The following is a 16,099-nucleotide window of genomic DNA, read 5'->3' on the forward strand; positions in this document are numbered from 1 at the left end:
CTGAAGCCTTGGGTCAGAAAAATTCATCTATTGGCCATGGCCGGAGCTGCGGCACAACCATTATATTCCTGCCCCCCCATGTACAAATCTAATGGGAAACACAGGGAGATCACACCTATAATATACGGATATGGGAAATGACTAAAACATAGCAAAAGACTTTATTCAATGTCCGCCGAAATATACAGTAACATAGACAGACCCAAACAATAAAATGGGCACAATAGCTTATCTTATTTCTCCAGTAACAATGTGGCTCTGATATTGTTATATGGGCTCTGACTATATACAGTTGTGCCCTTTTATAAAGGCCACGCCCCTTGAAGAACCACTCCCATTTTTGCGAATCACCATGTGAAGGGCTGTTCTAGAGTGACCCCTCTGGATACATTCTATGTGATATAGGGAGATAGGACGAGTATAATAATGAGACATGTATAGTAATTAGACATGTGTAGTAATTAGACGTGTACAGTAATTAGACGTGTATAGTAATTAGACTGATTTCCAGATTTTGGATAGGACATGACACATCTCTTTCCATCATCCTTGCACTCACGTCACATTTCCTTCCAGGACTACATTTCCCGTCTAGTACAATAATTCTACAATTACTGATATCTTGGTAAGTAGATGGAGTCGGTTTATTTCTGAGCCCACCCCCGGCACAGAGGTTTACAACACTTGGGGTGACTCGGGGTGCCTTGGTTTATAATTTACCGTATATTTATCAGCTGTACAGTGACATTTAGGAAACCTGCACTGCTATGACTGTGACCTCTAAATCCTTACTATGAAGGCAAATGACTGCACAAAGCGCCGTAAGTGTCCTCCGCACCATGTCCGGGAACATCTGTGCAAAACAAAGACAATGAATGAATGGTAGGAACAACTGCGCCACATCACTGCAGGCGACATTCAGACTGCTCAGAGCAACATATACAGGCAAAACCCATATCTACTTCCTGCCCTTAGCCACAATTAATGTGTTCTGCAGGCCATGTTAGTTCAGGCATGCTGGAACGTGAATAGTAATGGTCACGGGACGTTTCATCCGCTATACAGTACACTGCCTCTCCATACTACAGACCTGTGTTATCTGCTGTACATTACACTGCTTCTCCAAAATCATCATTGTATCAAATACTTATTTTCCCCACAGTACCTGAAGTATCTTCTGTACTGTACACTGTCTTCATACTATAGACCAGAATACTTCCTCTCCATATTACAGACCTGTATTAACTGCTCTACAGCAGACTGCCTCTGCATATCACAGCAGGACAGTACAGTACACTGCCTCTCCATACTAAGATTTCTATTATCTGCCTTTACAGTACACTGCCTCTCCATACTACACAGATCTGTATTATCTGCTATATAGTACACTGACTCTCCTTACTACACAGATCTGTATTATCTGCTATATCATACAATAATTCTCAATACCACACAGATTTGTATCATTTGCTGTACAGTATAACAGCTCTCCATAATACACATATGTGTATTATCTGCTGTACAGTACACTAAGTGGCGTAACAAGGTCCAGAGGGATACGGGGCCCGCAGCCAGATGGAGATTGCCAGGGCCCCAGACCACCAAGAAAGCCTGGTTTCCCGACTGCTATATATATTGTTGATGGAAAGGGGCCAAAAGATGCCTTCCAGGGGAGGTGAATAAAAAAAAAAAAAAAATACTTATACTCACTTCTCTTGGGCTTCTGACAATTCACAACAGGCTCTTCTGGCCCAATGTGGAGCATATTATACTGTGTGGGGCCACTGTGCAGCATATATTACTGTGTGGAAGTCACTCTGCAGTATACATTGTGCGGGAGCCACTGTGGAACATATTATACAGTGTGTGGACCACTATGGCGCATATTATGTGTGGGAGCCACTGTGGAGCATATTATACAGTGTGTGGACCACTATGGAGCATATTATAATGTGTGGGGCCACTGTGGAGTATATTATACTGTGTGTGGGCCGCTGTGGAGTATATTATACTGTGTGTGGGCCGCTGTGGAGCATATTATAATGTGTGGGGCCACTGTGGAGTATATTATACTGTGTGTGGGCCGCTGTGGAGTATATTATACTGTGTGGGGTCCCTTCACTATTCACATGACATCCTATCTGTTTTATAGCAGGCTTTCACTATTATTACATGCTCATTTCCTTTTACCCTGTTGCTATTATTCTTACCATGGCATTGCCCTCGGCAGACAATTTCTGCAAAAATAAACAGTCAATTGCAATGTTAAAGTCAGAAGAACAAGGTCAACGAAAATCAGGAGCCGTAGACAGAGGAGCAGCAAAGGAGACAAGTGCTCTGCAAAGACAAGAGTAGGAAACATACCAGATAATTAGGTTGACAGGGGAAACCACATGTCCAGGCTCCCCCACGACATGTAATCTGTTATCATGACCCTATCCTATAAATAAGGGACACCCACTCCTCACCTGCTAGCACAAAACTAAATGGGTCACTATGCAGAATATTGCCGTCACTGTGGTTAGTGCTACAAGTGTAGGGCCCAAGGCTTGTTACATTGTAGATAGTGATAATGAAAGTGGCGTTTGGCTTTTCCCATTCAGTTGTTGAGCTGATAACTTCATCACCGTGTAGCAGTGTGTAAGTGATGGGCGGAGACCCAAGTGGAGAATTACACTGAATGATTTCTTCCTTTCCATAAGCGGTGGTGAAGGAGTTAATGGTCACATATGGTTTTCCAGGTTTCACTAGAAAGGATAAATGAAGAGTTAGAAAATGGCACAAAATATATCTATTATACCTCATACACAGCGCAAAACTACAGCTCCATATAGTGCACAGCAGTATTAGACAATCCACTTAAGTGCATGGGACCAGAGCTTTAGGATAAAGCTATCCTGTAGTCATATTAGTAGTTGTAGGAGCAGTATTATAGTAGTTATATTCTTGTATATAGGAGGTAGTATTATAGTAGTTATATTCTTGTACATAGGAGTAGTATTATAGTAGTTATATTCTTGTATATAGGAGGTAGTATTATAGTAGTTATATTCTTGTACATAGGAGCAGTATTATAGTAGTTATATTCTTGTACATAGGAGTAGTATTATAGTAGTTATATTCTTGTATATAGGAGGTAGTATTATAGTAGTTATATTCTTGTATATAGGAGGTAGTATTATAGTAGTTATATTCTTGTACATAGGAGTAGTATTATAGTAGTTATATTCTTGTACATAGGAGCAGTATTATAGTAGTTATATTCTTGTACATAGGAGGTAGTATTATAGTAGTTATATTCTTGTACATTGGGGGCAGTATTATAGTAGTTATATTCTTGTACATAGGATCAGTATTATAGTAGCTATATTCTTGTACATAGGAGTAGTATTATAGTAGTTATATTCTTGTACATAGGAGCAGTATTATAGTAGTTATATTCTTGTACATAGGAGCAGTATTATAGTAGTTATATTCTTGTACATAGGAGCAGTATTATAGTAGTTATATTCATGTACATAGGAGCAGTATTATAGTAGTTATATTCTTGTACATAGGGGGCAGTATTATAATAGTTACATGCTTGTACATAGGAGTAGTATTATAGTAGTTATATTCTTATACATAGGAGCAGTATTATAGTAGTTATATGCTTGTACATAGGAGGTAGTATTATAGTAGTTATATTCTTGTACATAGGAGGTAGTATTATAGTAGTTATATTCTTGTACATAGGAGGTAGTATTATAGTAGTTATATTCTTGTACATAGGAGGTAGTATTATAGTAGTTATATTCTTGTACATAGGACCAGTATTATAGTAGTTATATTCTTGTACATAGGACCAGTATTATAGTAGTTATATTCTTGTACATAAGGGCAGTATTATAGTAGTTACCGTATTTTTCGGACTATAAGACGCACTGGACTATAAGATGCACCTAGGTTTTAGAGGAGGAAAATAGGGGAAAAAAATTTTGAAGCAAAAAATGGTAAAATATTTAATATATGGGAGTTGTAGTTTTGCAACAGCTGCAAGGCCACATTGACAGGTGACCCTGCAGCTGTAGAGTGTTTTTTTTTTTTTGCGGGGCCAGATGTACTTTTTAGTTATACCATTTTGGGGAATGTCTATTGCTTAGATCACCTTGTATTGAAAAAAAAACCCGGCGGTTTAGCACTTGTGATATTGACGTTCACCGTACAGGAAAACTATTAGTAGAGCGGGCATTTTCGGACACAGGGATACCTAATGTGTATGTGTTTGACATATGATTTTCTACTTTTATATGTATTCTAGGGAAAGGAGGTGATTTAGAACTTTAATTTATTTCATTTTTTTATTATATATTTTTAAAGGGTTTTTTTTACTATTTTATTCCCCCCCCCCCAACCCCGGGGGCTTGAACCTGCAGTCACTTGATTGCAAGTCCCATAGACGGCAATACAACTGTATTGCCGTCTATGGGACATTCTGTATATTAGTATTACGGCTAGTCATAGACCCAGCCGCAATACTAATATAGCCGTGACAGGCCTGGGAGCCTTCATTAGGCTCCCGGCTGTCACCCGAACAGGTCGGCTCCTGCGATATCGCCGCGCAGGAGCCGACCTGCAACTTTACAGGTATGGGACCGGCCCTGGGGGAGAAGGGGCCGCCGATACTGACCCGGCATCCGCTATACTAGAGAGGCGGATGCCGGCGATGGATAGACGCCGGCACAGGTGCCGGGGCCTGAGACATCGCTACGCTCCTCTGCCCTGCATGAAGCCAGCGGCGGGGGGACGGAGGAGCGGAATAGCATCGCCCCTGCCGCTGCTGGCTTCATGCCCTCGCCGGCATCCGCCTCTCTAGTACACATCTCTAGTACACTCTCTAGCGGCCACATTCGGACTATAAGACGCACCCTTCTTTTCCCCCAAAATTTTTTGGGAAAAAAGTGCGTCTTATAGTCCGAAAAATACGGTATATTCTTTACATCGGAGCAGTATTATAGTAGTTATATTCTTGTACATAGGAGCAGTATTATAGTAGTTATATTCTTGTATATAGGAGCAGTATTATAGTAGTTATAGTCTTGTACATAGGAGCAGTATTATAGTAGTTATATTCTTGTACATAGGAGCAGTATTATAGTAGTTATATTCTTGTACATAGGAGGTAGTATTATAGTAGTTATATTCTTGTACATAGGAGGTAGTATTATAGTAGTTATATTCTTGTACATTGGGGGCAGTATTATAGTAGTTATATTCTTGTACATAGGATCAGTATTATAGTAGTTATATTCTTGTACATAGGAGTAGTATTATAGTAGTTATATTCTTGTACATAGGAGGTAGTATTATAGTAGTTATATTCTTGTACATAGGAGCAGTATTATAGTAGTTATATTCTTGTACATAGCAGCAGTATTATAGTAGTTATATTCTTGTACATAGGAGTAGTATTATAGTAGTTATATTCTTGTACATAGGTGGTAGTATTATAGTAGTTATATTCTTGTACATAGGAGCAGTATGATAGTAGTTATATTCTTGTAAATAGGAGCAGTATTATAGCAGCTATATTCTTGTACATAGGGCAGTATTATAGTAGTTATATTCTTGTACATAGGGCAGTATTATAGTAGTTCTATTCTTGTACATAGGAGCAGTATTATAGTAGTTATATTCTTGAGAAAAAATTCCAAAAAGGATTCAAACAAAGTTTGAAGGATCTGCAGCTCAGAGGAGGTTAAAACTAAAAAAAAACTTTATTTCATACTTTTAAAAGGACTCACCCCAAGTGGGTGAATACATTCAGAAGTTTAACAACAGAACATAGTGAGAAAAAGATAGAAAAATGTGAAAATAAAACCAAAACCGCTGACGCGTTTCGGGACAGATTTTTAATGTCCCTTAATCATAGCGGAATACAGCAGTATTATAGTAGTTATATTCTTGTACATAGCAGCAGTATTATAGTAGTTATATTCTTGTACATAGGAGTAGTATTATAGTAGTTATATTCTTGTACATAGGTGGTAGTATTATAGTAGTTATATTCTTGTACATAGGAGCAGTATTATAGTAGTTATATTCTTGTAAATAGGAGCAGTATTATAGCAGCTATATTCTTGTACATAGGGCAGTATTATAGTAGTTATATTCTTGTACATAGGGCAGTATTATAGTAGTTCTATTCTTGTACATAGGAGCAGTATTATAGTAGTTATATTCTTGAGAAAAAATTCCAAAAAGGATTCAAACAAAGTTTGAAGGATCTGCAGCTCAGAGGAGGTTAAAACTAAAAAAAAACTTTATTTCATACTTTTAAAAGGACTCACCCCAAGTGGGTGAATACATTCAGAAGTTTAACAACAGAACATAGTGAGAAAAAGATAGAAAAATGTGAAAATAAAACCAAAACCGCTGACGCGTTTCGGGACAGATTTTTAATGTCCCTTAATCATAGCGGAATACAGCAGTATTATAGTAGTTATATTCTTGTACATAGCAGCAGTATTATAGTAGTTATATTCTTGTACATAGGAGTAGTATTATAGTAGTTATATTCTTGTACATAGGTGGTAGTATTATAGTAGTTATATTCTTGTACATAGGAGCAGTATTATAGTAGTTATATTCTTGTAAATAGGAGCAGTATTATAGCAGCTATATTCTTGTACATAGGGCAGTATTATAGTAGTTATATTCTTGTACATAGGGCAGTATTATAGTAGTTCTATTCTTGTACATAGGAGCAGTATTATAGTAGTTATATTCTTGTACATAGGGCAGTATTATAGTAGTTATATTCTTGTACATAGGAGCAGTATTATAGTAGTTATATTCTTGTACATAGGAGCAGTATTATCCTATTAATATTATAAATGTGAAAGTTTGTGGGTTTGTGTGTTTGCATGTTCAGATGTTTGTTCCTCAATCACGGAAAAACCGCTCCACCGATTTGGCTGAAATTTTCCAAAAACATAGTTAATACACCCAATTAAACAATAGGCTACTTTTCGTCACAATAGCACACATACATTTGTGCCAGGACCCCCACAAAACCCAAACTCACACCACCATCTCTGCAATCTCACACACTTTGGACCATAGCAAGCCACAAAATTCATATTGCCCTCTACAGCCTCGCCCCTAACCCCACACAATCTCATATACATATACTCTACCACTTTGCCCCTCACCTTACCGATACTCCAGGAGGCTCTCTTTAACGCTCCGGAGCAGCCATGTTTGCCGACCCCCACCACTCTGACAATCCGCGACACCGCCCACCCATGTCAATACCCCTAGGCGGTCTAATAAATGCAAAAAAAAAAAAAAGTTTAAAAAAAGTAAAAAAAATATAAAAAAATAAATAAAAAGGATTAAAAATTCAAATCACCCCCGTTTCCCTAGAACACATATAAAAGTAGTTAAATACTGTGAAACACATACATGTTAGGTATCCCCACGTCCGAAATCGCCCGCTCTACAAAGCTACACAAATATTTTTCCTGTTCGGTAAACGCCGTAGCGGGAAAAATGGTCAAAAGTGCCAAACTGCCATTTTTTCACTGTTTTGATTCTGATAAAAATTTGAATAAAAAGTGATCAAAGCAATAACGTTTCCCGAAAATGGTAGAACTACAAAGTACACCCGGTCCCGCAAAAAAAGCCGCCCTATACATCCCCGTACATGCACGTATAAAAAAGTTACGGCTGTCGGAATATGGCGACTTTTCAAAAAATAATTTTTTAACACAGTTTTGGATTTTTTTTAAGGGGTCAAAATGTAAATAAAACCATATAAATTTGGTATCCCCAGAATCGTAAGGAAACACAGAATACAGGGGACATGTCATTTTGGTTGCACAGTGAACGCCGTAAAACCAAAGCCCGTAAGAAAGTCGCAGAAATGCATTTTTTCTTCAAATCCACCCCATTCTGAATTTTTTCCCTGCCTCCCAGTACATTATATAGAATAAATAATGGTGGCATCATGAAGAAAAATTTGTCCCAGGAAAAATTAAGACCTCATATGGCTCTGGGAGCGGAGAAATAAAAAAGTTATGGGGTTTAGAAGGAGGGGAGTCAAAAACGAAAATCAAAAAATGCCATCGGCGGGAAAGGGTTAACTTCAAATACTTCTGTCCCAAAGTCACTATGTAAAGTTTCTCACAACACCGTATATATAGCAGCTCAAATACAAAGTAACTTCAACACAAAAGTCTCACGTATTCTCTGAATTACAGCAAAAACAAGATACAAACTTACATTTCATATCCCATACCTTATACACACTACGAAAACCTTACCCGCGCCTGTATATACCCACTGCTACAATCACCGCAGACGAAGTCACGGGTACCAGCTAGTAGTAGTTATATTCTTGTACATAGGAGCAGTATTATAGTAGTTATATTCCTGTACATAGGAGCAGTATTATAGTAGTTATATTCTTGTACATAGGAGCAGTATTATAGTAGTTATATTCCTGTACATAGGAGCAGTATTATAGTAGTTATATTCTTGTACATAGGAGCAGTATTATAGTAGTTATATTCTTGTACATAGGAGCAGTATTATAGTAGTTATATTCTTGTACATAGGAGTAGTATTATAGTAGTTATATTCTTATACATAGGAGTAGTATTATAGTAGTTATATTCTTATACATAGGAGTAGTATTATAGTAATTATATTCTTGTACATAGGAGCAGTATTATAGTAGTTATATTCTTGTACATAGGAGGTAGTATTATAGTAGTTATATTCTTGTACATAGGAGTAGTATTATAGTAGTTATATTCTTGTACATAGGAGTAGTATTATAGTAATTATATTCTTGTACATAGGAGCAGTATTATAGTAGTTATATTCTTGTACATAGGAGTAGTATTATAGTAGTTATATTCTTGTACATAGGAGTAGTATTATAGTAGTTATATTCTTGTACATAGGAGGCAGTATTATAGTAGTTATATTCTTGTACATAGGAGCAGTATTATAGTATATTCTTGTACATAGGCGGTAGTATTATAGTAATTATATTCTTGTACATAGGAGCAGTATTATAGTAGTTATAGGGGGCAGTGTAATATACTGACCTTGTAATGTAAATATGAACCCCTGACTGTATGAAGCATCTGTTAGGCTGTTTTTTGCCTTGCATTTATAAGATCCTAGTCTTGTCTCGTTGTAGATGGTGACATTGAAGGCGGCTCTTCTCTCCTTTGTCACTGTCCTCTTCTCAATAATTGTCTTGTTGAGGAATAAGGTGTACGTAATGGGAAGAGAACCGTTCATGGACATGCACTGAATGGTCTTTATGTGCCCAATTATTGCATTGGGGCAATTAACCTTTAGCTCTGTCTGTGATAATCTTCCTACAAGAAAAATATAAATTATAGAACATTAACTGTTTGGTTAAACAGATCCAGATAGACAGCACTCTGGCCAGAAGACATTTTTTTTAAAGTTCCTTCCTCTCTTGCTCTCCCCCACTCACACTTTGTTTGGGTCTTTTAGATTTCACAGACTTTGCATCATCTCATACAGCCAATCACAGAGTCTCCATGGTTCTCTATCCAGCAGAACTCCATATAGGACGCTAACCCCTTCGCTAATGTAGACCAATCAGGATGTCACCATTAATCCATATACTACACTAAACCACCAGAGATGTTATCAGTAACCCATATAGCAATCTAGACCACCGGAGATAACCCACATACTATTATAGAACACACGGGATGTAATCTTTATCCCATACACTACTGCAGATCACCAGGGATATTGTTATTAACCCATATACTACTCCAGATCACCAGGGATATTGTTATTAACCCATATACTACTCCAGACCACCAGGGATATTGTTATTAACCCATATACTACTGCAGATCACCAGGGATATTGTTATTAACCCATACACTACTCCAGACCACCAGGGATATTGTTATTAACCCATATACTACTGCAGATCACCAGGGATATTGTTATTAACCCATATACTACTCCAGATCACCAGGGATATTGTTATTAACCCATATACTACTCCAGACCACCAGGGATATTGTTATTAACCCATATACTACTCCAGATCACCAGGGATATTGTTATTAACCCATATACTACTCCAGACCACCAGGGATATTGTTATTAACCCATATACTACTCCAGACCACTAGGGATATTGTTATTAACCCATATACTACTCCAGATCACCAGGGATATTGTTATTAACCCATACACTACTCCAGACCACCAGGGATATTGTTATTAACCCATATACTACTCCAGATCACCAGGGATATTGTTATTAACCCATATACTACTCCAGACCACCAGGGATATTGTTATTAACCCATATACTACTCCAGACCACTAGGGATATTGTTATGAACCCATATACTACTCCAGATCACCAGGGATATTGTTATTAACCCATACACTACTACAGATCACCAGGGATATTGTTATTAACCCATACACTACTCCAGACCACCAGGGATATTGTTATTAACCCATATACTACTCCAGATCACCAGGGTTAATGTTATTAACCCATATACTATTGCAGATCACCAGAGATATTGTTATTAACCCATATACTACTCCAGACCACCAGGGATATTGTTATTAACCCATATACTACTCCAGATCACCAGGGATATTGTTATTAACCCATACACTACTCCAGATCACCAGGGATATTGTTATTAACCCATACACTACTCCAGACCACCAGGGATATTGTTATTAACCCATATACTACTCCAGATCACCAGGGATATTGTTATTAACCCATACACTACCCCAGATCACCAGGGATATTGTTATTAACCCATATACTACTCCAGATCACCAGGGATATTGTTATTAACCCATATACTACTCCAGATCACCAGGGATATTGTTATTAACCCATATACTACTCCAGATCACCAGGGATATTGTTATTAACCCATATACTACTCCAGATCACCAGGGATAATGTTATTAACCCATACACTACTCCAGATCACCAGGGATATTATCACCACCATTTATAATATTGTAGACAACCAGTGTTACCATTATTAACCTATTTACTACACTACTAGGAATATTATCATTAATCCATATACTACTGTAAAACCCCATGCATGTTATTATTAACGATTCTACTTCACTAGACCACCATAGATGTTCTCATTAACCCTTACACTATTCCTATCCTATTCCTATATGATCATTATTATAACGACAGATACGGACAGATGGGATAAAGCTGAACTTACCCTGGGAAAATTGTCCTTGGATGTCGCTCACTAAGTTAAGAAGAGAACATTAGTAACATTATGTGGATAAAATGAATTAGCAACAAAACTAGAGAATTAGAACTTGCTCCAGCTGTTGTATAACTACAACTCTCAGCATGCTCTGACATGTACATAGGCCACAGGAGATATCATCCTATAATGGTGGCCTGTAAACTTTGGCACTATAGTCATTAATAAAAAGAAAAACAACCCCAAACACCTTCCCAGCAAGTCCTATCACATATAGATGGCATACCACAATGGTGATCTGTAATCCGTAGCTATCAGGGCACATTGGGAGTTGTAGTTGGCTGCAGATTTTGAGCTGTACATTAGGATTTCTCATACTTGTCCAGAAGATCAGGAGGAGCAGAATCTGAGGCATAGTCCTTCTGCTGGACATCATCACTTCAGAGGTGCTGAAAAGGAAATGGAGCTCAGAAGGAAGCTGCGGGTTTCGTCATTCACACCAGGGTTGTGGTCACAGTGAGATTTCTTGCCTTACCTAAGTCGGTAATGAAGGGATATAAATGTGTCCATCTCTAAAGTGGCGAAATACATGAACACAGTCACCGAGGACTGGGCCAAAAAGTCCAGAAACTGGCTATATAGGTGGATAGGTTAAGGTTGTAGCCAAGATATTGGCAAAAGGTTATAGGTCAATTTCTGTCCAAAGGTCATAACTTCAGTGTAGGCCAAGTCGAAGCCATAGATGTGTCCTAAGGGCAAGGCCAAGGGTCAGGACCAAAGTCCCATCATGGTTATGTTCAGGCCATTGATATTTATTTCAGAGGTTAAGTTTTAGGACAATGGTTCACACTTGATATGTCATGGTTGGTTGGTGTGAAGGTCATGTGTAGGAAGTTGGAGGTCAGGGGTGTATCAGTCCCAGAATTACGTATTGCGTATCAAATACAAGATCAATGGGTAATGTTCAGGCTCGTTTGGGATCACATGATCTAATTTCTTTTTCTCATCAGGCCAAGAATTCAGACGGTGTATATCCAAGTCAGTCAGACATCGGTGTGTATATCCATGTGGATGACCAGCACATCTGATATCCTTCCCTGTAATTTACATTCACAAGCTTTGTCCACAGTCATTTTTGTGCATCCATACACTGTTTAGTGTGGAAACCACCAACAAGCAGGTTAGTTGCTACTAAAAGATCATAAGAGATACAGAGGGTATTAAAGGGTTCATGAGTACAACTCACATCCATGGCAGGACCCCATGGCCCATAATAAGTGCATAAGATCCATCAACAGCAGCTTGGTGTGGTCTTCTTGTACCAGGTGAAACACCAAAGCAATGTTGGTATACTACACCAGATAGAATTGGGCCCTTACAGAGCTGATGATAATCAGAGCCTCATTATACACAGGGGGCAGGGCAGGGGGTCGATGCTACACTGTGGCTGCTCCACCTGCTCATCTTCAGTGTCTACATACATAGCAATTGTGTAAAGTAGGAAACTTTCAAAAAGTGTGATTTATGACTGCAGGAGTATTTTAGGCACCTCTTTGACATGATGGTTATTGCAGGGTCTTATCATATGTTGAATGGCTAAAGAAACAGAGAGGTAGAGCCCATCCTCTTCAACATGGCACATACATCTAGTCTGGGGAGAGGGATTCTGTAAGAGGGTTGGTTTTTAGTATGTGACCCTTGATCTTGACAAGGTACCCCATAGCACAGTTCAATGGAACAAACATTACTCTGGGTGAAAACAAGTGTAATGGTTACAAACAGTGGCACACAGCTTGGTGGTTACAGTGTCTAATAGACACATACTCTGATGGCTCTGATGGGCACACACGTCGTGGTTACAGGCTTTGATGGGAATAGTCTAGCAGTTAGTTACAAGCAGTGGCGTAACTAGGAATAGTGGGGCCCCGTGGCGAACTTTTGACATGCCCCCCCCCCCCCCGACCAACACCGACGACCTCAATCGACCCCATCCTACGTATTCCTGCGCGCTCTATTATCCCCCATAGTGGCCCCTGCACACAGCATTATCCCCCATAGTGGCCCCTGCACACAGCATTATCCCCCATAGTGTCCCCTGCACACAGTATTATCCCCCATAGTGTCCCCTGCACACAGTATTATCCCCCATAGTGGCCCCTGCACACAGTATTATCCCCCATAGTGGCCCCTGCACACAGTATTATGCCCCATAGTGGCCCCTGCACACAGTATTATGCCCCATAGTGGCCCCTGCACACAGTATTATGTCCCACTGTGGACACCCATAAACAATTATTATACTCTGCGGTCCAGCCCGCGCCCAAAAACTTTGCCAGGTTGTAAAGGTAAACCACAGAGCGCATATTTAGAGGGCAGATCTGCTCTCTACGGTCTGAGCAAGGGTCTTCTTGCGGCCGTTGTCTGGGCCATGGTCTTGGATGACAATCTAAGCTGCTGTCTTTAGGCTTCACCCAGGAAGTCTGCTGCTAAATGGACGGAACCCATGGAGGCCAGTATCTCGTCTCTCCCCACACCTGCATCAATGTCTTGTTCTAGTTGCGCTAGGCAGGCACGGAGGAAATCCGAGACTTCGGCAGAGGAAACAGCCACAGCCTACTGCGCCGATGGGGTGGAGTATGCCTTTTTTAGGGTAGAGTCGATCCTTCTGTCCAACAGGTCCTGAAGGTTGGACCCATCCTCCAGGGGAACGATGGTACGCCAGGACAGATTCGCAACTGCGAGGTCCACCTTTGGTGGAGGACCCCAGCGGTTGAATTGGGCCGAATCAACAGGGAACATATTTTTGAATACCCTGGAAGCGACATGCGCCTTTTCTAAAAATTTCCATTCCTGCTCCATGATACTAGATAGAGCGGTGTCTACATGGAAGGCCCTCTGCCCACCAGAGGTAGACGCGGAGGCTTCCCCCATTCCGTCCTGGTCCCTTGACCGGATGGACTTCAGCAAAACTGATGTTTCATCCCAATGAAATATGAGCTTGCTGGTAACACTCGACTACTCTTCAGATTGGCAGGAGTCATCCTCAACCTGCAATCTGTCCAGGGAGGGAAGAGAAGCTGAGCGCCTCTTGGTGCGTTGCTTCTTGGAGAGCTGGGCGATGGAGCTACGGATGTCTTTTAGCGACTCATCCTAAAAGGAAGGAGAAGGATGCTTACCAGAAGTGAGGAAACCACTTTTCCACTTATTACTCTGTACCGTACTCACCATATACTCCTTTACCCAAACCACCATGTCTCTAGAGGGAGTTTCCTCAGGAGGCGGGCCTTTGCAGGAGCGGTAGCGAGCCCAATCATATCCTAGGAACACATAAGGTCTTTCAGAATCCCAACTGGGACAGACTGTACAGTATACCCCATTGTATACGCTTACCATCCGGCAGGGGAATGTCACACTCTCGGCAAGAAAAATGCTTTCTCTTTGCAGAGGACTTCCTTCTCTCCCGATCACCCAGAGGAGTGGTGGAGGCGGAAGAGTAGCGATCACTACAAGCTCACCTAAGAGCCAAATTACTGGGTAATAAGGAGTAACCAAAACACACTTTGAATAACAAAGAAATGTCTTACCAGGATGAAGCGTTTTCAGCGTCAGCAAAATGGCAGCACGAACAACAACAGTTGTAAACCAGTAGTCTTGCGGAACATCAAAGACTAGGAGCCCCACCAGTGAAACCAGGAAGGCAGGGAACTAAGCCCTGCCTTCCCCTTAAATCTGCCGCCAAGTAAGGGAGCGAATCAGCTCCTAACCCAACATCCCCCCATTAATCCTGGAATTGTTACCGAAATTTCTTTATCTCCAGCTGCCACCGCGACCGGAAGTGGAGGCTGCACTGAAAGTGTGTGGCCGCGAAATCCATCCTCCCCGCAACTAGGAACCTGAACACAGGTTCCGCCTACCAGCCGCCTGTGCCAGGTGTGCGACGGCAAGGCTGCTGACGCCTACAGCCGGGGAACAGAACAGCCATCTGCGGCTGCAACTAACCAGCGATACCCCAGGTAAGAGACGCCGAGGCTGCGGAGGGGAAAAGGGGGGAGGGGGTGGCAGTAACAGCGTTCACATCTCCTTCTCCTGGAGAGGAGCAGTGGAAGACGCTGGACGCAAAGAAAGGACATCAGGAACCAGGTAAGTCCCAGTCCAGGTCCCTATAGGAGGACACCAAGTCTTCCCCACCTGTCCACATACAGGACAGAAAAAAACACGCAGGGGGAGGGGTTTGGTGCTCTCTTATAGGGACCAGCCAGGTGTTCAACTTGGCTAATTAAAATTCCGCCTGTACTACCAGCACGCAGGGGCAGAAAATACCCCATATTGTGCCGCTGGTGGGACTGCAGGGAAACATTATTTAATCTGGCTCTCTTCTAGTCAGGAGTCTGTGTAGCACCATACTACTGTGTCCACACAAATGACCAGAGACCCTCACAAGCCCACCTGAATGACCTGCAAACATCAGTGGGTATGGGGTCAGTGTGAGCGCACTACTGCATCAGGGGTGCTGGTCAGTATATACTGGACTCAGTGCCGCACCTCCCATGAGGCGACCTGAAGCGACCGCTTCAGGCGGCACTATACCAGGGTCACGGGGAGGGAGGCATTTTTGCTGACCTAAGCCAGTCCAGGACAAGCTGTCCTGGACTGGCTTAGGGTCGCCGTCACTGAGCGGTGGATTGGGGAGGTCGCTGGAGCAGCGCTGCTTCAGCGGCCGCCCCTCACGCTCAGGCAGAGAGCAGGCACGGAGAGGACCTGCTCTCTGCCTGAGCGTGAGGGGCGGCCGCTGAAGCAGTGCTCCGCTCGGCCCCACCCCCTCTGCTCGGCCCCAC

General features: G+C 41.2%; 1 protein-coding gene across 1 annotated transcript; it reads right to left on the minus strand.

Annotated features, from left to right (window-relative positions):
* Positions 1-461: 461 nt before the first annotated feature.
* On the minus strand, positions 462-11,702 carry LOC142209430 (allergin-1-like). The gene is made up of 6 exons (XM_075278417.1): positions 11,643-11,702; positions 11,274-11,303; positions 9,099-9,377; positions 2,469-2,747; positions 2,211-2,337; positions 462-853 (listed from the first exon to the last, which is right to left on the minus strand). Coding segments are annotated over exons 1-6 (774 nt in total). The 5' UTR covers positions 11,701-11,702; the 3' UTR covers positions 462-852.
* Between the last annotated feature and the right edge of the window lie 4,397 nt (positions 11,703-16,099).

The sequence above is a fragment of the Leptodactylus fuscus genome, chromosome 6 (genome assembly GCF_031893055.1).
Source record: "Leptodactylus fuscus isolate aLepFus1 chromosome 6, aLepFus1.hap2, whole genome shotgun sequence".
NCBI classification, from domain to species: domain Eukaryota; kingdom Metazoa; phylum Chordata; class Amphibia; order Anura; family Leptodactylidae; genus Leptodactylus; species Leptodactylus fuscus.

Coding starts and splice junctions, on each gene's coding strand:
- LOC142209430 (XM_075278417.1), bottom strand. CDS start 11,700: ATGATGTCCAGCAGAAGGACTATGCCTCAGATTCTGCTCCTCCTGATC. Junction 11,304..11,642: donor CCTCCTGATCTTCTGGACAA/GTATGAGAAATC, acceptor TTCTTAACTTAG/TGAGCGACATCCAAGGACAA. Junction 2,748..9,098: donor GTTCATATTTACATTACAAG/GTCAGTATATTA, acceptor TATCCTTTCTAG/TGAAACCTGGAAAACCATAT.